The sequence below is a fragment of the Choloepus didactylus genome, chromosome 19 (assembly GCF_015220235.1).
Source record: "Choloepus didactylus isolate mChoDid1 chromosome 19, mChoDid1.pri, whole genome shotgun sequence".
In the NCBI taxonomy this organism is placed as follows: domain Eukaryota; kingdom Metazoa; phylum Chordata; class Mammalia; order Pilosa; family Megalonychidae; genus Choloepus; species Choloepus didactylus.
The window spans coordinates 65,470,135-65,493,131 of NC_051325.1; the positions used below are offsets into that span (position 1 = coordinate 65,470,135).

Sequence of the window (22,997 nt, forward strand, 5' to 3'; positions counted from 1 at the left end):
AGGGAGGTGCAGAACCCACTGGGGTTCTGGGGACAAGCAGTCCTGCATCCTGGTGACAGCCCCCCTTGGAGCCCATCTGCCCAAAGTTTAGGGACATTGTCCCAAGAGCCCGAGGCCCAGAAAGAGGCCACAGGAAGGCCTGTTTCCAGGTGAATCCCACCTGTCCCTGCTTGTAGCTTCATCTCTGTGTCCAGAGGGAGAGGAAAACCAGATTCTCCCCCAAGGGGTTCCTGTTGCCATGGGCCTCTACCAGTTCTACCGAGGCCCATGTATGCATGTGCGTGCATGGGAACATGTGTGCTTAGTGCATGTGTGTGCATGTGTGCATGACCGGTGGGAGCATTCATGGGCAGTGTGTGTTTATATGTGCCCTATGTGTTATGTGTGCACTTTCATGCATGTGTGCTTACCTTTATGTGTACACACACACATGCATATGAGTGTCCATGTGTTTTCATGCATGTACACAAGTGCATGTACATGTGTGCATGAGTGAGTATGTTTGCACATCCATGGATGCAGTTATGCATATGCACATGTGGGCCTGTGTGTGTCCATGTGCACGTGTTCATGTGCATTCATGCATGTGTGCACATTTATGCAATGCATGCGGTGTGTGTGGATGTGTGCATTTGTGTCCTTATGCATGTACACTTGTGCATTTGAATATGTCTGTGTGCATGTGTGCATTTGCATTATGTGTGTTTGTGTTGGCACATATAGTGTGCATGTGTGCAGGGAACAGAGGGTAGCTCAGAGAGGAAAGTGCCACTGAGCCCTCTGGCCTTTTCACTCCCAAAATGCTCCATGCTCTGCCTGCTAGTCTTTTTCTTCTCCGGATCCTGGCTCTCCAAGGCTCTCCTCCCACCCACCCCTCCTGCCTCACCGACTCCCCCTCCAGGCCTCTGCCTGTTGTCCGTCTCCCAGGAGGCCTCCCTGAACCTCACAAGGGCAGGGATCAAAACCCAGTGTTCCAGGCACGGTTCTCCGTGGGGTCATACCCCCACCGCCAAGGCTCTCACACCCCCTGGAGGGCAGGTACCCCACTGGTCACCCAAGGTGTGGGCCATCCGGGGGCCCCTGGTGGCCATGGCAGGTGGCCGGGAAGCCTGGCGGAGGGCCAGCCCGCTGCTCCCGGGACAGGGCAGCTGCAGCGGCCAACCAGGCCAGCAGGTTGTCTCCTGGGCCACTTGCATGTTTTCTCCATCCTCCTGGTGATCGGCCCCCGGGCCCCATGCCCTTTGCGGCCCCTTGGAGGCTGGGCGCCTGCCTGCTCCGCAGAGACGTGCATGGCCAAGGGGGGGGGGGCAGCGCAGACCCTTGCCTTCCCACCCCAGGCCCTGGCAGCCCTTGGCCGGGCTCCCCTGAGCCCTCCCTGCCCAGCACCCTCCCTTGCCTTCTCCCAGCTCACCCTGGAAGGGAGTCCATGAGTGCTGCGTGTGGTGGGGTGCCTTTTTTCCTGTGAAGGCCACATGGGGCTGGAGCCCCAGGAGGCCGGTGAGAGCTCAGGTTCCTTGCGGACTTGGGACCTGGGGGAGGAGGGCAGGGAGAAAGGCCTGCGGGACTTGCTTGAGGACAAGTCTCTGCTGACGCGTTCCATGCAGGGGGCAGGCTTCAAAACCGCACCAGGGTACCCTGGGGTCCTACACCCCAGGCCTGTGCAGGAGGAAAGGGCTCGGGCAGCTCCCAGCCTCCAGTCCCAGCCTCCCCAAGAAGCCCACACGGCGGCCAGGATGGGGGTGGGAAGAGGCCAGTGATGCAGCCGGAGGGGCTGTGCTGCGGGTGCTGGGGATGCAGGGCAGCCGGCGGCATTTCTCAGGGCTCTGGGTGGAGCTCAGCGACCCCAACCACCCAACCGGCCATGGGGGACCTTGGCCTACGGCGGCTTTAATATCGGGTCGGAGTGAGGAGGTGCCGCGCTAGTCCCCACTTTCCAGGCGGTCAGGGCAGGGCCACTCCCCAGCACCACCACCCCCCAGCTGTGGGCGGGCTCCCGGGGCGGGGGGCCGGTGACAGCTGCTGCCCCCTCAGGGCAGCCGGCAGACCAGCCCAGGCCAGTGTCACCGCGGGCTGCCAAGCAGCCACCCAGGCGTCCCGGACCAGCCCCGAGCCCCCCTCTGCTGGGGGAGCAACGTGAGCGCCTCTCCCTTCCCTCTGCGGAGCCCGGGGCCATTGGCCAGGCGGCCCAGGGCCTCCCCGACCAGCCACAAGCACAGCGCCTGGGACAGCCGCCCGCCAGACCGGAAAGCCCCTCGCAGCCAAGGGGGCTGACCCCGGCTCCCACCCCAGCCCTGACCCCGTGGCCACCCGCAGCATCCCCTCGCCCTCTCTTCCCACACTTCAGGCACCTTCTGAGGGCCCCCCAGGCACCGCCCTGCACCCGGGCTTCACCCTCCCCCACAGACTGCTGTCGAGGCAGCCTTGGGTGACAAGACAGAAGGGTGTCCCAAGTTGCCCCTGGTGGGGCCCCCCCTGGCCCAGCAGCCCTGGTCTCAGGCCCCTTGTCTGAAAGGGGAAAGTCCAGGGCCTTTAGTGGGGGTCTTGGCCAGAAACAGTGGGCACCTTTGATTAGGGCAATAGAGCCTTTATGAAGGGATAGGAGCAGGTGGGGAACCCACGGAGGGTGCCAGGAGGGCGGCTCTGGCCTGGCCCCGGAGAGCGAGGAGGGGCCCAAGCAGGACCTGGGAAAGTGCCAAGGGTTCAGGCCCAGAGCCTGCGTGGAAGGGGCAGGAGAGCTCGGCAAATCCCAGGGCAGCACCCCAAGCCGGTGGGAGGACAGAGGGGCCTGGCCCGGTGCCTTTCCCATGTTTGCACCGTGTTGCCCCCAAAGGAAAAGGCAAACATGCTCGCCTCCCCCTGCCGGGAGCTGCCGCCCCACAAAGCCTGACTCAGTCCCAGACGGAACAGGGCCTGAGCGGCAGGACAGGGCGCAGATCCCCACCCCAAATTCTGTGAGGACATTGCTGCACCACCTGGCCGACCTGGAAGCAGACGGACAGGGTGCAAGTGCTTTCGGGTTCATGTTTACAGAATGCAGAACTGCTGGTGGGCATCTCGGGAAAACGCACGCGGGCAGGTACATGCAGCTGCTCCCGAATGACACGCTTGTATGCTCACATGCGCGCACGCACACTCCTCTCGTGTTCTCACACACGTGTGCACCCACACTTTCATAGGCAGTCACCTGCTCACAATTTGCACATGCTCAGTTTCACCAACATAGGTGTTCACACATGCACGCTCACATGTCCATTCACACGCTCACACTTACACACAGGGTCTCACACACAGAGCAAATGATCAAGCAAATGGGGCACAATGTTAAAATCTGGGCAAGGGCATTCTCTGTACATTTATTCTGGCAACTTTTCCATAGGTCTGATGTTATTTCCAAATAAAAGTGCTGTTTTTTGTGTGAGCTGCGATGTCCCGTGTACCTGAGCCCCGGCCTGGGGGCAGCTGCCTGTCTGCTGTCCCCGAACCTCCAGGTGCTCCCAAAGTGGTACAGGAAGGGAGGGGCTTCCCCCCAACACGGGCCTGGCACAGAGCCCGGCTCGGCCTGGGTGTCCTGGGGCCTCGTCAAGCCCCTCCTGCTGACCTGCTCTGTCTGGGCTGGTCAGGGCGTCCCTCTCATCCCTGCTCTCAATCTCTCCCGCTGAGGTATGAGCGCGAAGCCCTTCCTTCCACACCCCAGCATGGCTGTGGCGGAAGCTGCTGGCAAACTGTCCTACCTGGAGAGGGTGGCACACGTGAGGCCTGCATCAGCCAGCACAGCAGGCGAGGGGACCAGCAGCATGAGGCTCCCCTCGCTCCTGCCAGGGCCGGCTGCTGCCTCCAGACTTCTCGCCAGAAGTACCTGCTGCATGGCACTGCTCCCCGGACGCCCAGCTTCGCCAGCCTGGGGCCCCCGTGGACATGAGCGCGGCACGCGGGCTGGGGACAAAGCTGCCGGCTGCTCTCCACCCCAGAGGAGCCCATCCTTCAAGACTCCCAGCCCCTCAACTCCAGCAATCCACCTGCGTCCCTGTCTCCAAACTCCCACATCCAGCTGTGCTCATCCATTCCGGGCCCCACCAGACAGGGTGCGTGGGCAGGGCAGGGGCTGGGCTAGAGGTGCAGGGCTCCTTCCTCACAGTAACTGTCAGAGCCGCAGCAGGAAGCAATTGCGTGGGCCTGAAGCTGGCGCTTCCGTACTAAATCCAGCCTCAACTGTCCGTGCGCGACGTGTAACACCCCTCTGACCTTCAGCCCTCAGGAACGAGGGGCTGTCACTGCTTCAAGCGGCCTCAGCACAAACCACCGCACCAGGAGGCAGCCCTCCTAACCTTACCCGGCCCCCACGCCTGGTAACCCCTTTCAGACCCCTCTGAAGGGCACTGAAGACTCGCGACTTCCACTGAAGTCTTTAAACTTAAGGAATTTTGTACATGTGGCTGTTACCCATAAATAAAATAATTACATTAAGAATGTGGAGGATAACTGTTCAAATATTCTTTCTGACACACTGGCTTGGGGAGGGATAAAAACGGCAATCTCAAAAGCGGCTCCAGGCCGCAGGAAGGCGGCAGCAAGCCTGAGAACTCAGCAGCAGCGAGCGCAGGGTCCCGACCCACGGGGCTGGGGTGGGAAATGCTGCTCACGTCTCTTTACAAAACAGAACGGATGCATGTTTAAAGCTGTCTTCTGTCCCCTCAAATTCTCTCCACCACCACCGAGGCCTCTCAGGACCCTGGCCTGTGCCCGGCGTGGGCTCTGCCCCGAGGGGACAGACGGCAGGGGAGGGGCTGCTGAGCCCCCTCGTCCGGAGGGTGCCTCGTGCAGGTGCGACTCGGGGATGGCTGTTCCTGACACACGGGCCTGTCAGCACTCGATGCCCAGACACAACGGGCCCGTCGTTCGCTCGCGAGCGGCTCTGCTGCACGTTACTCCAACGCTGACTGACATCCCGCCCTCCCTGCTGCGCAGACTCAAACTGAGAGCACAACGCCCTGCTGGAGAACACTACCCGAGTGCCTCTCTCACCCAGTCACCTTCAGCTGGAAATTACTCATCCTTAAAGCAGCCCAACAATCAAACACATAAAATGGCCTGCAAACACAAGGAATATTCACCACTCAAGGATTACAACTTTCCAAAATAATAATCTGGAGCAAATTTGGAGCTACTTTTTAATTGCAGAATACTCACCAGGCTGGAGAACACCCCACCTTCATCTAACCTGTCAATACAACGAGCTTTCCTGTGCTCTCATTTTCTTCATTTTTCTTATACTAATTATTAAACTCTAAGTGGGGATAGTGATCGCCTAGGAAAGGGTTTGTGAGCATTTCCTGGGATGATGGTAATATTCTATTTATTTTGCCTTCATCTCACCTCATACTTGTCAAAACCATGGTAATGTACACTTATGATGTGTGCAATTCACTGTATGTAAATTTTACCGCAAAAGGAAAAACTGTCCATGAATAGCCAAACTCTCACTGCTCTGTGTAAACTACTTAGAGGGACTGTGTACTGCCGTCTCCAGTGAGAACAGAAGATAAGAAGGACTGAGGCTCAGAAGAGGGGTGGCCAGGAGAGACGCCCGCAGGACAACGAGTGGAGGCGCCTGGGGGGCGGGGCCAGTGCCCACGCGGATGCACTTCACCGTATGCATGAAGATTCCTATGATAAAATGTTGGGGGGGGTGGGTGGCACTATAAATTCTGCGATCTAACTTTAGATCTTTTTAAAATTCCTCTATCTTCTCAACAGGACAAAAAGAGGGACAAGTGACAATCTGAAGTGACTGCTGGTCATCCATCCCCCCACAAATGACCTTCTACCAAAGCCAAGAGGGCGAGACCCTCAGACGTTAAGAAACAGACAATGGCTTTTCTAACAGCACTCCTTTTACTGGCCTTCCAGTTAAAAGAAGATAACTGCGCAGTAAGGATAAAGAATGAACTGACGCCGCACCTGCTAAATAGGTATTGTTTATTAAGGCTTGTATTCTCCTAGAGGAAGTTATCTGATGTTGTCCATTACTCCACACAGGCTCAGAGAGTGACACGTTCTAAATACAAGTCTAAATAACACAGCTTAAACTGAACCGGAGGGTCTCCTGGAGTCCCCAGTTTCAGAAGACCCCTGCTCCGGGGCGGGAGACCCTCGACAGCAGACGCGTGCAGGCTGCGTGCCAGGCAGCAGGCGTGAGCACCATTTTCATGCGTGAACGCAACTCCAGGCAGTGGCGAGTTCAACGGTTCCCTCATGCCACAAAACAGGACGGCAAATTCAGTTTTTACGTCTTTTTTGTTTCTGTTTTGCTTTTTTCACCCATTCAACAGGAAAAAAAAATTGGACACATGGTCAAATGTACACACCAGAGGCATTATCTGTCACACTGCCCAGCGGTTCTGACATTTAAAGCTCAGCATTATTGGTATAAAAACTAAGATGGCATTAGGATTTGCAAGTGAAAAAAAAGGGAAATTAAAATGATCGGCAAAAAACGAAGAACACCTCAGCACCAAACCCGATTCAAAACGCTTCCGAAGCCTCTGCGAGTCTCTCACTCACTACCTAGCTGTGTCACAGCCCTGAGCAAGCAGGGACTGCAGACACCTGCAGACCAGGCCCCCGGGGGGAGGGGGACTCCAAGAAACACTTCACCAAAGCGTAAAAATTAAAAAGCAGATGAGCATTTCAGATAAATGGCAAACTAGCCAACCAAGGTGATTTTTAGCCTTTTGATTTCAGTATTCTGAAGAGAAGCATTTTAACAGAAAACTCTAAATGACTACACAATTCATGGTTTCTTCTGTGTGCTCTAAAGTAATAAGGGGGCAAGAAATAAGAAGTCATATAGAGATAGCCAATGAATGAATATCAGAATCAGAACATAATTTCTGCCAAAATTAAAAATAATCTTTGGGATGTATTAAGCTTTTTGTTTTAAGGATATTTATATTTTGTATTAGGTCAGTCTGAATGATAAGCTGACGAAAAATAACAACCTTTATTAGTGAATTCTACAGTATCATAACACACAGAAAAATACAAACAAATGCCGATCCATCGGGGCAAAATCAAACGGCAAAGAACTAACAGACGCAACACCTCAACCCCTGCACAGACAACATGTGGCCTGATGCCCAAAGACTGCACCAAGCATGTATTTTTTTAAACTGTTTTCAAAGTCTAATATTAGAACACATAAGACACCCTCTTGTTCTTATTGTTTGTTTCGATTCTGTCGTTCCTGTAAAAGAAAGAGAAAAAGAAGTTTAGCACTGAGTAAATGGGCCACACAGATGAATTCCCTCAAAAGTGACCCCTGGGGACGGCAGGGGGACGGCGGGCGCCCGCCCTGAGCTCCAAGTGCCCACGCCACTGGCGCCATCTGCAGCCTCAGGGGCCCCGGCCAGCCCCGTCTTCAGAACGCCCATCGGGGCAAACCCCACCCCTCCAATGGCCTGGAACTTCAAGAGCTTTTCTTTCAGCCAACAACCAACAACCATTACAACCAGAGAGCCTGCAAGCCGGGAGCTGGAACTCCCTCTGCCAGCGGCTTTTCAAGCCCTTCCCACATGGAACTGAAATTCCAGACATTCCAGGAAGCATTTTAGAAATAAAAAATTAGTTGTGTCCAGAGGAAGGACCTGGCACGTACTGGGCACTGACTCGTGCAGGCACACGCTGCCAGAGGAGCTGCTGGGCCCTGTGTCGCTGAAAGCCCGCGACAGCCCAGGGAGTGCGGCGCTCTGCCCGCCGGGCTACAACAGAGCTCCCACCAGGGGCCGAATGAAATGTGGACCCAGGCCTCGGAGATGCCACAGCAAACGTGGCCTCTGTCAGCATCTGCTTTCTCTACACGAGGCCCCTCCAGCCAGGCTGATTTCCTGGTACTACCAGGAAAATTCCCTCTTCCAGAGCAGGCTGACATGGAAGGATGGCTCCACCTCAGAGACGCTTCCCAAGCCTGCCTGTTGGGCTCTAACGAGCTGCGTCTACAAGCACCTCGGCCTCTCCCCGACAGGGGACGCCTGAATCCAGTCCAGACAGGGGTTGCCCGCTCCAGACACCACCCTTCCCATCCCCGCCCCCTTTCTACTAAAATGCCAACTAGTAAACGGCTGTGGGAGGAGCTTATCTATGACCCTCACCTTGTAACACCCGGAGACAGGATTACATTTCAAGTATGACTTAAGTAACACGCCGAGTCTTTCTCTTTTGCTAAAACTGAGCTGCCTTCCGGTTAGTAAAACACACCAGGCCTGCCCAACCACACCCTCCCCTGCTGCACACTGCAACACGCCCGCGGCTCAGTGCCCAGGGCACGGGCACCCACCCCGGCTGCCCCTGGGAAACAGGAGGGTGCCGTTTACATCGGCTCCCTGTCCTTAAAACGCTGGAGTGTATTCGGATTAACAGGCTAGGTCGGCAGCCCTAATCCAATAAACATTTCCTTGAGCTCTCAAGCTGGAAAAATTAAGAACTCTTTATGTTGCATTTCCTTAAACAAAATCCCAGGTATCGATCCTCCTAGAAAGCTGATGCCAACATCTCCTTTGAGGTCAAAATGGCTCTTCTTAAAGTAATTCAGAGTAAAACCCTGTACTTCTCCCTTCATCTACTAAAAAGACTGCAACGTTCGCCATTTTAAAGTATCTTTTAAAAAAAAAATGTCTTTACTCATAAAATTGGGAGCATCCTTTTGCAAAAAAAAAAAAGTGACAAAAGAAGTGTAGCTGTCCTTCAGGACATTCCAGCACAAGCTCCTTCGATGGTCTCTCGTCTCTCCCAGAACCCAGAGTCACAAGAGGTTGCTGAGAACCTCAGCAGAGGCGGGCGCTAGCAGCCAGGGCTGGGGCAGAAACGCACACACCACTGCCATCTTACTCTCAGGAAACGATCTATAGAGTAAAAGCAAGCAAACAAAAACAGTACTTGTCAAATCTAGGACCTAACCTGACATAGCTACCATAAAAGTTAGTGCTTTTCTCAGAAATCAGTGTTTTAAAATTTAAAGTTGAGGTGTAAGTACAGTAATCCTAAAAAACATTGAGTACATTTTAGTTTCTGAACATTAACACTTTAAAAATTCTGATCTTTTGGACACACTGGATTCTAACTCTAAAATGATCAACTCCTGGAAATCTTGAGTGCGGGGGGGCCTGGGCAGCCTCACAATCGCACTCAGAGTTCCAGCAGGGAGTTGTTTCAGTTCACTTTGTTGTTAAGATGCTAAACCCCTCTGTGGAAGTGTCTGGAAATCCAGAGGGACAGAGTATTAGAGATCCACAGTCCCGCTCCATACCGGCCAGAGGTCTGACTTCTGAACGAGCCGAGTGCCCCTTCTGATAATCCCCGAGTGCTGCCTCCACTCCGACTGGGTGGGATCTGGGGTGCTGTTCCAACACACATCCCGTCAGCCTGAGACACCTGAGATTCCACCAGAACTAACAGACAGGGGTTCTTACTTGTCAGTTTCAACAGTGTGAACTAATGCCACATGGTGCACAGGGCCGAGAACCCTCCGGCCTGGCTAACAACAGGGTGGGGGCTCACCTGAGCCATCCACTGAGTGGGAAGAGCACATCGGTGGGTGGGCAGGTGGGGGTCCGGACCGGCAGTCAGGATGCAGCATGGCCACGAGGGGTCCCTCATCAAGCTGGCGTGACACCATCTCAGAATACCCAACACACAAATCATGTAGTTTTCCTTAGCAGTCGTTGGAAGGCAAGTTTTAGGACACCAGGATTTTAAAAACACCAGCAAGATAACAGGTGAGCATTTATCCCCAAGCTCATCATGAAACTTGAGGGCTACAGGAAACAACCCAAGTATCAGTCTTTAAGAAAATAAACTATAGACACAAAACGCTAAGTGCTGGTTTAAAGCCCGCTGAGGAACTGAAGTTTCATTAGCAATTATCCCTATAAATTCAGGAAGTCAACATTTTATTGTACCTTTTTAAAAAGCTGAAATACAAAATTTCAATAATTAGAAATAAATGACAGCCCCTTTTCTTCTCATCACAAAAGTGAAATATGGACCAATGCTTTTTCAGTTTTGCAAACCATGAGTTGTTTACAAATTTTAAAAATTGCTATTATTGCTATATATCCCAATTTACATGCCTTTCTGCTAAAAATGCTCCAAGGCATTTGGAGTTCACGGAGAAAGGGATACTTTTTTTTAATATGGAGGACTGGTAAAGAATAAAAAACCCATCTATTACCAACGGACACTTCAGGAAGTGAAAACTCTGAGGACACTCTCTGAACTAGGCGAGCGTTAGGGCAGCACATCACAACGCCCAGCCTCGGGGCCGCACTATGGATGGCCGGGCACCAACCTTCTAAGGAGCAGACTAGCCCCGCAGGGTCAAATCTCTAACAACTCAGACCAGGCCCTAGAAGTTTCTCCACAAATACAGCAGGAAACGAGGACTAGCACAGAGGCGCAGCCCAAAGCTTTTCACTATTGGTTCTAAACGTATACACACACACACACACACACACACACACACACACACGCACATATATACATATGTCATCACAAAATATCTAGACCCCAAATCCCCAATTTTCTCACTTATTATTAAACACCCCCCCCCCGCCCCACTCCCTGTATTACCTAGACAGAACAAGTTTAAGTTTCCAAAGCTGCCGGATACTGGGAAATGACCGCAGGCCCGAGCACCCTGACTGCTGAGTGCAGAGCCTGGGAAGCCCCCCGTGGGCTACGAGGGGCAGGCGCCCTCAAGTTGGGGGGGTCTCGGAGCCCCAGGCCGGGGCCTCTGGCCCTGGGTAGCCTCACCTGTGCACCCCAGAGCTGCTGACTCTCATTTCTATGTATTCCTGACTTGACAAACATCAGGAAATACTGTTCTAAAATCGAAGAACATTATTCAGAGAGAAAAAAAGAGAAACAGAAAAGAGAGTGAATTATCCTCCAATCCTTTATAACAGAGGCTGTACACTGTGATCCTGATTACCTCGCCCAAAAACTAAAAAAAGATCAGAAGTCACAGCAGCTTTCACTGAAAGGTCACCGCCGGCCACTCCTCGGAAAAAGCCCAGGCGGGGTGGCCCCGGGACCTCTGCCCTGCCCCCCCCCCCGAGGCCAGATGGGGGTCCCACTGGCTGCAGCCCTCCGCTGGGCCCAGTGGCCCTGGCCTCAAGCAGCCGGACCGCCAGCACCCGCTCGCTGCCCTGAGGGTCGAGCCCCAGGGGCCATTCTGCCCAAGTGCCAACAGGCCCCCGCCCGTGCAGCCCGACGCCCCTGCTCTGGCGGCCGCCTGGGCTCCACTCACCTTGCGCACCACCTCCTCCTCCTCCTGGCGCTTCTCGTAGTGAGAGAAGTCGTCGAAGATGGAGGTCGTGTGCTTGTAGGAAGCGATGATCTTTAGCACTTGCTTGGCCTTTTCCAGGGGCACCTCCTGGGTGTCACGGGAGTTTGTGACTGGCTTGTTGTCGTTGTTCTCCAGCCGGATGTGCCGGAGCTGGTTGTTGGGCACGTCCTTGACAAATACCCACTGGACATCAAACTTGCCCTTCCACTTGTCCTGAGACCAGACCCCCGCGCTGGTGCCGTAGTCCACGGGCGACTTCATCTCCGCCGCGCCGCAGAAGTGCCCGCTCCCGTTGACGCTGAAGAGCAGGTAGACGGGCCCCTTGCCGTTCAGGGCGCGGAACGCACCGTCCAGGCGCTTGTTGCCGTGCTCCGTGCTGCACCAGATGGAGTACTTGATGGAGCGGTGGATGTCGTCCTCCGAGTAGCTCTTGATGATGAACACACGCCCGTGCTTGAGGTTCCAGTCAAAGTCCTTAGGGTTGTAGCTGTGGGCGGCTTTCAGTTTCTCCAGCACGGGGTGGGCGTCCAGGCTTGGGGCAGGACTGGGCTGGCCGCCCCCAGCAGAGCTGCTATCGCCGCTGGAGCCTCCGCTCTGCCCAAAAGCCGCGTTCCGGTTGCGAGGGGCTGCCCAGCGGGGCTGGGGGGGCTGCTGAGGGTTCTGGTACTGCGGCTGGGCCAGAGGAGGGGGCTGAGCTGCGGCAGGCGGGACAATCTGTTGCGGCAGTGGGGCAGGCTGGGGAGGGGGTGTCTGCTGAGGAGCTGGGGCCTTCGTCACGGGCCCCTTATTATCCCAAGTGCCAATGTCCATGTTATGTTTTATAGGCGGTGGGGGCAAGGCACCTCCCATCACAGGCCCACTTTTTGCTTTCATTTTAGGCTGTGGTTTTGCGGGTTTGCTGGCAATGGCAGCCCAAGAGGTTGGTTTTGAGACTGGCATGTTTACGTTTGCTCCACCGTTCCCAGCAAGGAGGCCAGTCATCGCCACACTGCTAACCACGGACCCCACTGTCTTGACTGCAGATGTCGTGACGTCCCCGATCTTCAGGCCCACCATGCCCTGCTCCAGGCTGTTCATGCCGGGGGCCTTGCTGAGGGAGTCGCTGTGGAAGCCTGTCTGTCCGTCAACAATGGTGCCGCCCAGGGAGCTGGGCGGGTACGTGTAGCTGCTCCCGTAAGCTGAGCTCTGAGTCTGCTGCCCTTGAGAGCCACCTGTTCCCCACGCTGAGAAGGCAGGATTTTCGGGGAAAAAATTGAACCTATGCTGGTAGATGTTGTTCCCCAGACCCCCAGGCTGCCCGAAAACAGCATCGTGCATGAAATGGTGGTCTCCGTTGCTGAGCTGCCCATAGGTGGTGAGGTACGGGATGGGGGGGTCGCCCCCAGTGGACCACGGGGCTTCGCTGAGGGAGTACGGGAACCCAATGGACGGCGGGTAGTAACTGGACAGGTAGGGGTCAGTCATCGAGGGGTAGCTGCTACTCTGTGAAAACAGAAACACGAAGAGTGAGGCTACTTCGGCCAAACAGAAATGACCACTTAAAATGACAGTCACCTACTGCCGTGCTGCGTTAAGCACAGACTGTTTGCAAACAAGATTTGGACAGCACTAGGCTCTAGCTTCTAAAAGGGAAGCTACGAGAACAAAGTAAAGACAAAAAGAAATTAAGAAACACACAATCCAGGTTGTCATCTCAAAATACAGAGCCCCACGTGAATGGTGTGAACCCCAGTAAGCGACTGAACCCAGCACGGGGCTTCACTGAGGGAGTAAGGAGATCTGACGGAGGGCGGGTCACAGCCCCCGGGGCCGTGGCTCAGGTGCGCCCTGCCAACCTCCTTTCCCACACCTCCAGCCCAGGAGTCCTCCCCACCCTCTTCGAGGGCCGCCTCAGAGGCCTCTTCCACCTCCACACACCCTTGTTCTGACAGCCCCTCACCTCTGACTGCGAGGTCCCCTCACACCCTCATGGTTTCCCAGGCACATCCTTGGGGGTCTCAGGGTATCTGGCAGCACAGAGGTCAGTGGGCTGCCCCGTGCCCCAGCACGAGCAAGTGGCCTGGGCGGAGGGGCCTCTGCGCCCTCAGTTTGGACTCCATCCCCCAGGGGCCGCCTTACCAGCAGCACGCCTAGGTGATGGCCAGAACCTTAGAGAGGGACTTAGGCTGGAACACGAGGCAGTAGGTGTGGCCGAGAACAGCATGTTTCAGAGCCTCAGCCTGGGACCTGCTGAAAAGCTGTCCAGGGTGCAGGTTTAGGCCTGGGGTTAGCACATCTGGGAAGGCCATCTCCCTGGAGATGCTCATCCAAAGGTCTGCTTGGAATTGGACTTCCCACCCCCACGGCGCTGTCTGAAGCTGGGAGAGGTGTCAGGGGAGGGCCTGTCTGAGTGGAAATGCCATCAGGAAACAGTGGTGACTGGGAGGTCAGAGTAGAGCCCCCAACCCGTAACACTCACTTTCTTATTCCTCTTTCTCTTGTCCCCCAAGTAACCAGACACAGCTGTCTGTACAGAGGGCACTGGCTAGAGACCCCCTTTACGTGGGAATCTGCTATTTCACCTACCTCTAGCAGGGGCTTCGGGTGGGAGATGTGGCCTGAGGATACGGAGGTGTGGGATACCCGACAATAGAGCAGAACTAGCGTCACTTAAAGGAAAATCAGAGCAACTCTCTGGATCCTTTCCTGAAGACCTGCGGAGAAGGGGCCACCCCCTGTTCTTCTACGCCTCCAGCCCCGGGCAGCTCCATCCCAGCCCAAGGCCAGCACGGGAGGCCAGCAGGCCGGCAGACTCAGCCACCTGGCCGCCAGTCTCCCCTGCCATCTCCTGCTTCTCCAGCCCCACTCGCAGGACTCTCAGAATCAGATTTCTTCCTAATTTCCTTCCTGCTGGTTGCTCCATCTGTCAGCAGAATATTCCAGAATCATCTTTTAAAATGCAGTAACTGCTTCTCCATAATAAAAATTCTTGAGGAAAAAAAAAAAAATGGTGGACAGTATTAACATTCTCTACAAGCACTGGAACAGGGAGCAACTGAGGCTTCTCTCCCCTTGAAAGTACTCATGATTCCGGCTCCACTCACCGTCTCTCCCTCAAGCTGCCCCCACTGTCCCACATCCTCCCTCCAGGCAGCCTCGGCCAGCGAGGAGCCCAGGAGCCCAGGCCGCCCTCCTCTGACCTCAGCCTCCACAAGACAGAGGACAGTCCTTCCATGGGGGGCTGGCCTGCCCCCCCCCCCCACGGGCACACTCTTCTCAGCAGCCCTGTGTTCACACGCCCACGGCCTCCCTCACACAGAAGAGTGGAGGAAAGGAGCTGCGTGGTATCCTGACCCACCTGGCCACGGACTTGCCGGAAGCCACCAGAAGCTGCACTCTACAGAAAAGACCCCAAGCAGCCAACACCATCACTCCTGACGTGTGCAACTCTCAAGTCGCGACCAAGGCAGGATCTAACAGGACACGAGACTGGGCACATGGTGTTGGGCCCATCACCTCCTGTGAAGTCCATCTGACGAGTCACCGTTAAAGGACAAACCAAACACACCGGTCGCACAGACACGGAGCAGCACAAAAAATGCCGTGTGTGGCATCCCGCCTCGGTGTAGGGAAGGCCGTCCTCACCTGCTCCCAGGTGAGGGAGGACATCACCCGCCCAGCACCTCCAGCCAGGCAGGCTCTGGTCAAATGTCACAAGAAAGCCCCAAAGAATTCCCGCTCCTTCGTTACACTAACTCAAAGACTTTATCTATCCTTTTCTCGCTGCAAAAACCACCACAGCCCAGGACAAGGGTAGCACAGGTTCAATAAGGAGCATGCACACCCCCACAGAGGAGAAACAAGGCCCTCTGGGCCTCTTCCTGATTTGTCAAATGGGGACGGGTGTGAAGTAGGCAACAGTAAAGCTGCAGCTGACCCAAAACTCCACGAGTTATTCATTTCACCATCCTTTTATGGACACTGAATCCATACAATAAAAGGAGAACAAGATCCTTGGTTTCTAGCTCCCAGATAAAAAAAAAATTGGAGCTTTACAATTTCCCGAGAACACAGCTGCAGACCACCAGCAGCTGCCCCATCCTGACGCTGCACTGCCAGTCCTCCTGCTCCCACCACACCCCTGAGGTTCCCCCTCAGCGTGCAGCCGACTAGAAGTACAAGATCCAAACGGGACCGTAAGTCAGCTCAGCCAACAGCTCCCCAAACTCTTATTGACAAAATCAGAACGGTTATGTCTGTATATGTTACCACCATAAAAAAAACAAAAACAAGCAAAGCACCTCCGGAGGCTGCAAGGCTGCAGGGGCCAGCTGTGTGCCAGGGACCTTACTTCCATTTCCACTGCAGCCCTGCCAAGAACCCACAGTCTGGTACCATCCGGCATATTCCCTTCAAAACTCTGAAAGCAAAGCCGCAAACTAATTTCCAAGGTGAGATGAAATAAGCCCTCTGGACCGTAAGAGAACCGGAGGCTGTTCTTGCCCGCATTCTTTTCATTCAAGCTAAACGCAGGCTGCATTTCACCAGGATTCCTTCCCCCCACTGTGAGGGAGAGGAAGCTGCTCCTGACCAGTTTGCAATACGTGGGGTCAACTGAACTGGCCCACGTGTCCACGGAACCAAAACCACACTTACGGTAAGTGTCGCGTGAAACTTGCCCCCCACCACGGGAAACGCACGCTCGTGGCTACCTGTGAAACACGCTGAGCCCCTCCTGGCCCTCGATGGGCTGTGGAAAACCAGCCCTGCCCTGCCTTCTGCAGGGCTGTGCCCAAGCCCGGCTGGCTGCCACTCGCCAGGAAGTTCTCTGGAGACGAGCGGTTTGCCATCGAGTCAGTCCTTAGCTCAGTGCGGCTCCCAGCCAACACCCAACAGCGACCTCATAAGCCGGAACAGGATCGCGCTGCTGTGAGGGCACAGGCACATCCACTGAAGTTACAGAAGCACACCCCAGACTCTGTCAGTACCTCTGCCTTTTTTAGAGCAAGAATATTTCTGTGCTAGCAGGAGGAGCAATAGGGAGCAGATCCTTTCAAGGACAGAACAGGGAAACAACAACCCTGCCTTCCAACTCTCCAGACGACCTGTTCTCCTCCAAAGACATGAACAGCTTTCACATCTGGGACACTCCAGTTACAGCCTGTGGGGTAAGAAGGGGATGCTGACACAGCTTCAAGGCAAAATTAGAGTCCACTGACATAGGAAAGCACACCCCCAACCTCTGGAGTCTTAAGGCTCCTCCAGTGACCACGTTCAGGGGGTTGATGGGGCTGTGATGACACCGGGAGCCAGCAACCGGCATCCAGCAGCTTCTACGCTGTGTGACTCTCTCTCAATAAAACCACATTAAAGAAAAAATGATTGTGAGGGGGTTGGCAGGTCAAAACAAACAAATTTAAAAGGATCAGTGTCTATTTTCCTTTGAATTAAGAGCAGATATTCTCCATACTTCTCATCTTCTCTTTATTGCAGAAGCAGTGGGTTTAGAGAACCATCATGCATAAAATACTCAAATTGAACCACGTTAAGAAAAAAAACACTCACTCTCAACAACCAGACCATTTAAGTTCAAGTTGAAAGGTCTACTTCCTATCTCCAGTTTTCTGAGAAGGCAGGAATTCCAAAATTACTCAAATACTTTAAGCTACATAAACAATAAAGTGACTCAGCCATCAGTTGAGGGGAAACAGAAGGGAGCCACCGCCAAAGCCCAAGACAACAGGACATTCAGAGTGTGTCAAGGAGTGTTTACTACTACTAATAATAACAAGCTTCAATAAATTGTGAACGGAAAACTACCAAGGGCAAAGATGAAAACAGTGACAAAGTGACTGGAGCCCTTTCACGTGAATCCACTCGGGGCCCAGGGCCAGCAGCAGGGACCCCGAGTCCTCAGGAGAAGCCCTAGGAGGTGCGTAATAGAGACACCCCAAACCCGGAACCTTACTTGGCTGGAACTTCTCATACACCGTTTCAAGGCTGGTCTTTGCACCCCCACTCCCACCCAGGTCGGGCAGCACAATTCGCAGAGACAGCAATTTCTGCACTGGTTTCAGGCCCCAAATATGCATTTAGTTTTGAGAAACTTGCCAGCAAGAATTATGTTAAAATGCAACTGTAACCTTCCAGCTGCATTTCTGATAAAGCAGTCATGGTAGTGAATTCCTAGTAAACGTGTACTCAAGGAAGTCCCTATTTTTTAGAGATCCACACGTACAAATGCCCACAATGAGCAAGGGCGCGTCTTCTGAACTCATGGGTCTCCCCGGCCAGCCAGAGCCGCGGGCGCATCTGCAGGTGCCGTGCCTGCCCTCCTGACCTGGAATGTCGTGGGGTAACAGTCACCGCAGGCAGCCTGATGGAGCACGGCATCTATTTGGCCTGGCTTTGTGCTGCTGGGTGAAAAAATGGCCCAAAACAATAATTGTAACATAAATCCTGGGTAACATGGTGACCTCAACTGTCAAGATGACGTTGTCTGTTTTAAAACTGAAATATCCCTCAGGGTCAGAAGCTTCTTGCAAAGAAAAATACATAGGTACAAATGCCGACATTTAAGGGATGGCATAGAAAAAGGGCTTTAAGAGACACCACACTGAAAGCCCCACAACATCCTATTAAACCTGAAAACACACTGCCACCCCTAGCATTTCAGTCTCTAAATCCACTCCTTAGAGAAGAGAACTTGCTAAACAGTGTGGCTTTCTAGAGTTCAGAATAGACTAACTACAAATTACCAGCAGTTGAATTTAAAACTTTGACAGGAACTTCTGAATCAGCTGTGCCTTTCCTAACCTTTCAGATAACAACAGATCCGAGAAACCAGGAAGTGCCTGGGCAGGCAAAGCATCCAGCACCCAGAGAGACAGCCCCTTCCCTTCTCCACAGCCCTAGAAGCTTACTAATATACACCTCAAGCCTTGGAGCAGGAAGGGGGTACAGAGAGGGGGTCGGAGCTTCTAACTCAGGAAACTCCCCAGGGGCAGCTAGGAAGGAAGACTGAAACACCATCAGCAGCACCGTGAGGTCCTTCCCGAGGGCCCCAGTCCCATTCCAGTGCCTCAGGAGTTAAACTGTGCTTATGGTAACCTCAAGTCTCTATCAGAACGATTAAAAATCAAAAGGTTGGTATTTAGAGCAAAATAGGGATTCTGAAAGGTTAAAACCTTATATACATACAGAAGACAATGAGATCTTCAAAGTACCCAATTTTTAAAAGTTCTTTTTTTAGGTTGGTAGAATCCCATTTGCAAGAAACAAAGGCCTTACCTTCTCACTTTCCTGCAACATAACGTCAAAATAACTTTTGAAAAAAGGAAGCTTGTCTAGAGATCTATACGCAACTGCCTTACAAAAAATGTAAAAGGCCTGCTCTTAAATAGTTTCCAAATCACCCTAGGCTTTAAGGTTTCACAAAGCAGAGGACCTTGGTAACTTCCAGCTGGCTACTGCGCCCTGTCTGTTTTCTAGAGTATTCCAGGCCTGACGGACATGCTCATGATCACAACTGTCGCGGTGATTTCATCAGTTTAAACGTGCAGATTTATCACATACCAATAACACCTCAATAAAGCTGCTAAACCCAACACCCCCCGCGGCTCCACCTACTGCCTCTGGGTCCTGCCCAGGGCTGGCTTTCAGTGCAACAGCCACAGCTTTCCGTCATTGGGCCCCAAAGGGAACCTGGGCCCGCTGGTGGAAGCAGGCGTAGAAGGAAAGGACAACGCATCAGGGAAGCCGTCATCTTCATTCAACCCCATGTTAAACCAGATCAACTCCTGTCTGGACCCCTCTCTGTACCCACCTCCAGGGTCTCCGGGGGCCCTGACCAGGCCCCAGCCCTGCCTCCCCATCTGGCTTAGGCACCCCCGTAAGGGCTGGCCCACAGGTCCCCTGGTGGGTCTGCCTGCCTCAGTCATCCTCTGGCTCTCCCCTTGGCCTGCGTGAGCCAGCAACCCACCCACCCGCCTGCCCGACTTCTGGACGCTTCCACCCGCCCAAGCCTTGGGGGTCCACATTAAATGGGTTACTTAAAGAAAAAAAAAAAGCACACACACCACAAAAACAAACAACACGAGGTCCCTGAAAACATCAACAATAACAGCGAGTGGACTGCTATCGGCCAAGCAACCAGCTTCTCTGACACTCACTGGCGACTAACTGGATGGGCAACACAGCACATCCTTAACCTAGAACCAGGGAACCAAATGTAAGAGAGCTTTTCTAAACCATAGGAACTCTAGACACAATAATTTCCAAATAACTCGGTGCTGAAATAGTCTAAGGCAGATCTAGGAAAGGAGGCAAAAACTGTATAACTGCTCCATCTTTAGTGAGGAGCAACACATTATAAGATAAAAAGGTTGGAACTGCTCAAAGCTTCAGAGAAAAACACCCAGTTGATCAATCAGGAGGCCCTGGTTCTGCACAGACTGGCTCCATGACTTTGAGCAAACCATAGGACCTCTCTGGCCCTCAGTTTCCTTGTCTGTAAAATAAAGGGACCAGAAAAAAATTATGATTATAGAGCTCTACCATATTACATCCTACCTACATTCTATAAATTATGTAATTCCAGAAAACCTTATATCAGTTGATTGAGAGCATCTATTTACTCTTAAATAACATGCTGATCAATCACCTTGGTGAAAAGTGCACATGAAGGATGAAGGAGCCACTTTAAGGTCCTTCACTGGGAGCAACCTCTGCAGGGGTCTTTCCACATGGCCTCCCCAAGGGCAAAACAGAGCTACGATGATGCTGTTGAAAATAATCCATTCCATTTTTAAAGAAATCCACCCACATAACACAAAAGCTCCTCGTTTATAACAATGTATTTCAAGTACAGTAAAACCCCAAGACCCTCCTTGGTTAACGTGTGGTATACAATACTCCTACAGTTTATATTAAAAATCGTAAGACATTCAAAGAATAAGTCCACCTAATTTCTTGGAGCCATTAACTGCAGCCAAAGCCCAACACCAAGGGCAGCTCAGCTCTGCTCTGCGGCAGCCTCCTGCTGGGTGGATGGGTCCCAAAGGGCAGAGGAGCCCATGCAGTCTGGGCACAGGGCCTCTCCGCCCCTTGGCTGCCAACCACCGAGCGCAGGAGGGAAGAGGATGGAGAAAAGTTCTAAGAAGCTTTAGAGAAGGGGAGAGAAGCAGGACCAGGAGTGGACTAGTTTCACTCCACCATAGGGAAGAGCGAAGCCCGGTTTTAGACCAAGGCAACACGCTTGGTGCGTTTTAAAGGCAGCAGGTATCAGGGCTCACAGGGCCCTGGATCACAGGCTGCCTCAGCACTCTGTACACACTCTGTGACGTCATCCTCCCAACAATTACCACCATCTCCAGTTCACGGAAAGGGAAAATGAGGCACAGAGGGGGTAAGCCCCTGGTAAGGCCACACAACTAGTCACGGGTGGAGTCTAGTTCCAAAGTCCAGTTCCGAACCACTCTACCAGACCACAATCCCAACTATCCAGAGCTAAAAAAAACCGAAAACTTCAGAGATCTAAGCACAACATGACTCTTTGTCAAGGGCACCACATCACTGACCCACAAATGCTAGTGCCAACTAGACTTCTGTTTGTATCCCAGGACCGGGGAGTATATTATTTCCTTGAGAGAAAACTGAGACCACCATCTTCATTTCACTCTGACCCATGTTTAACACCAGGCAAGTTTTCAGAGTAAAATGTTCATTAGCTTTTTTTTGTTACTCCTAGTGCTTTACAAGCTGCTTCTCTGTTGTTTAGAATAAGAAAATAAAAAATATGACCATAAATTTGAATTCGTTCAATTAAAACAAACCCTAAAAAACAATATATATTAACAAAACCAACTTACCTGATTTGACTGTCCAGGAAGGTAGGGCTCAAAGTCATTGTCGTGAACTGTATCCTTCTGATGCAATGAACCATTTTGTACTAGAACAAGAAGTTGCAAAATATTACCTTTGCATTTTAAATAATTACATTTAAGTAAGGAAATCAAAGGCAGCAAAGTATCTTCCCATCAACTTCTAAAAGAAATTATACTTTTATTCTTAAATGTACGTAATATACATGCAACTGATGCTTACATAACTCAAAATGGCAATGCACTTTCAATAACGAAGTTTGCATTTTTAATAAAAATTTAATCATAATTTGGAAGATGCTGACAAACTTCAAGCACAAACGATATAACGTAAGGAAAGCATAACCAGGGTTTGGTGAAAGCGCATGCCAAACACAGGATAGACCCTGAAGAAGGGACAGCTCACGTAGAGAAGAGTGTACCAGGCCGCTTTCAGAGCCATGTAGTGGGAAAGGGGTTGTAACTGAACAGTGTTTCCAAAGCTCATTGTTATTTAACCCCATTACTTTCCAATGTTACAATGTTCAGCCAGAAAAGGAAAGCAAAGGTAAATAAAGTGCTGGATCTTTTCCAGTCTCAAAATACGATGACCCATATTTGGTCACACCCGGTAACACACACACTGGTGGAAAAAGCCTCCAAAGAAAACACGAAATGTTGCTCAGTGGTTCTCGACCAGGGAGCTGTGGGGGTTTACCCCAAGCCAGGGTATCATAAGAGAATGTACAGGCTTGGAAAGCAAGGGGCGTAACTTCCCTGGGTGGAAACCAGCTTACAGGGCCAGCACGGGGCAAGGGCCAGGGCCGGCGGCTGCCCTGAAGCGAGCCCCTAGCGCCTGGACGGCTGGGCCCTTCAGCTCCTCCGGGTCATTCCGTGCTCCTTCTGCTGCCCCGGCCCGATCGGTTGCGGTGAGGGAGGAAGGGAAGGACCGCACGACCCACGTAATTACTCCCCCTCGGAAAGCCCCCAGGCACCGCACAGCCTCAGTTCTGGCTCCACGCCGCTGACGAAGGAGGAAGTCTCCGGCTCCCGGCACAGCTTCCTGGACCGCTTCTCCCCCATGCGCCGGGTCCTCCCCTCCGCGCGCCCGGCCCGCCAAGGACAGCCCGGAACTCCCCTACCTTTATTATCTTGTCCTTTTGTTCTCTGCGTGGCCGCAGGCCGGGACGTGCGCGCAGACGGACCCCGGGGGAAAGGGAGATAAAAGTTATTCACCAGGAAACTCGGCCCCGGCGGCGGCGAGCCCGGGAGGCCCCGGCCCGCGACCGCGACCCCGCGACCCCGGCCCGCGACCCCGGCCGGCCCGCTACCTGGGGGTCCACGCTGGTGGCCGACATGCTTCATGAACGGCGCGGCGCGGCGCGGGGCCGGAGCGACCCCGGCTCGGGCCTCCCCGCGAGGCCCGGCACCAGGCGCCGGGCCTGTCACTCCGCGCTCGCGCGGTCCCGGGCCCGCCGCTCCTGCCCGGGCTGCGGCGGCAGGGGCGGCCGCTCGGGCGCACTGGCCGCGGCGACGTCGGCGGGCGAGGTGCAGCGGCGGGGCCGGGACGCGGACGCACCGAGGGGGCACCGACTCCGATGGCGGCACCGGTGGCGGCGGCAGCGGCGGGGACGAGGCAGCGGGGACGTCAGGGCGCGCGCGCGGGGCAGGCCGGGAACGCCCTCGACGGCGGCCGTGCGCCGCGCCTGCGCGCTATCGCTCTGCGGGATGCATTTCGCGCCCGGGTCCCCTTTTCCCGCGAGGGGGCGGGGAGGGGGCGGGGCGAGCCCCGGAAGTCACGTGGGGCGAGTCCGGCT

At 53.6% G+C, this 22,997-nt stretch overlaps 1 protein-coding gene across 3 annotated transcripts; it reads right to left on the reverse strand.

Moving 5' to 3' along the window:
- Nucleotides 1–5,959: 5,959 nt before the first annotated feature.
- On the reverse strand, nt 5,960–22,845 carry YTHDF1 (YTH N6-methyladenosine RNA binding protein 1). 3 transcript variants are annotated; one of them, XM_037811797.1, is made up of 5 exons: nt 22,512–22,844; nt 22,323–22,347; nt 21,190–21,269; nt 11,303–12,823; nt 5,960–7,243 (listed from the first exon to the last, which is right to left on the reverse strand). In XM_037811797.1, the coding sequence occupies exons 1-5, from the start codon at nt 22,536–22,538 to the stop codon at nt 7,217–7,219; spliced, it is 1,680 nt and encodes a 559-aa protein (XP_037667725.1). In that variant the 5' UTR covers nt 22,539–22,844; the 3' UTR covers nt 5,960–7,216. The 3 variants fall into 3 exon arrangements, with proteins under 3 accessions (XP_037667725.1, XP_037667724.1, XP_037667726.1); XM_037811796.1 differs by having other exon boundaries at nt 22,323–22,845; XM_037811798.1 differs by lacking the exons at nt 21,190–21,269; nt 22,323–22,347; nt 22,512–22,844 and adding an exon at nt 13,907–14,241.
- Nucleotides 22,846–22,997: the final 152 nt, after the last annotated feature.

Excerpts from the sequence above, each read along its gene's own strand:
- YTHDF1 (XM_037811796.1), bottom strand. The coding sequence starts at position 22,545 with ATGAAGCATGTCGGCCACCAGCGTGGACCCCCAGGTAGCGGGCCGGCC. Across the intron at positions 21,270-22,322 it reads AAAAGGACAAGATAATAAAG|TACAAAATGGTTCATTGCAT; the intron begins GTAGGGGAGTTC and ends TTCTTGTTCTAG. Across the intron at positions 12,824-21,189 it reads TTCCTGGACAGTCAAATCAG|AGTAGCAGCTACCCCTCGAT; the intron begins GTAAGTTGGTTT and ends CTGTTTTCACAG.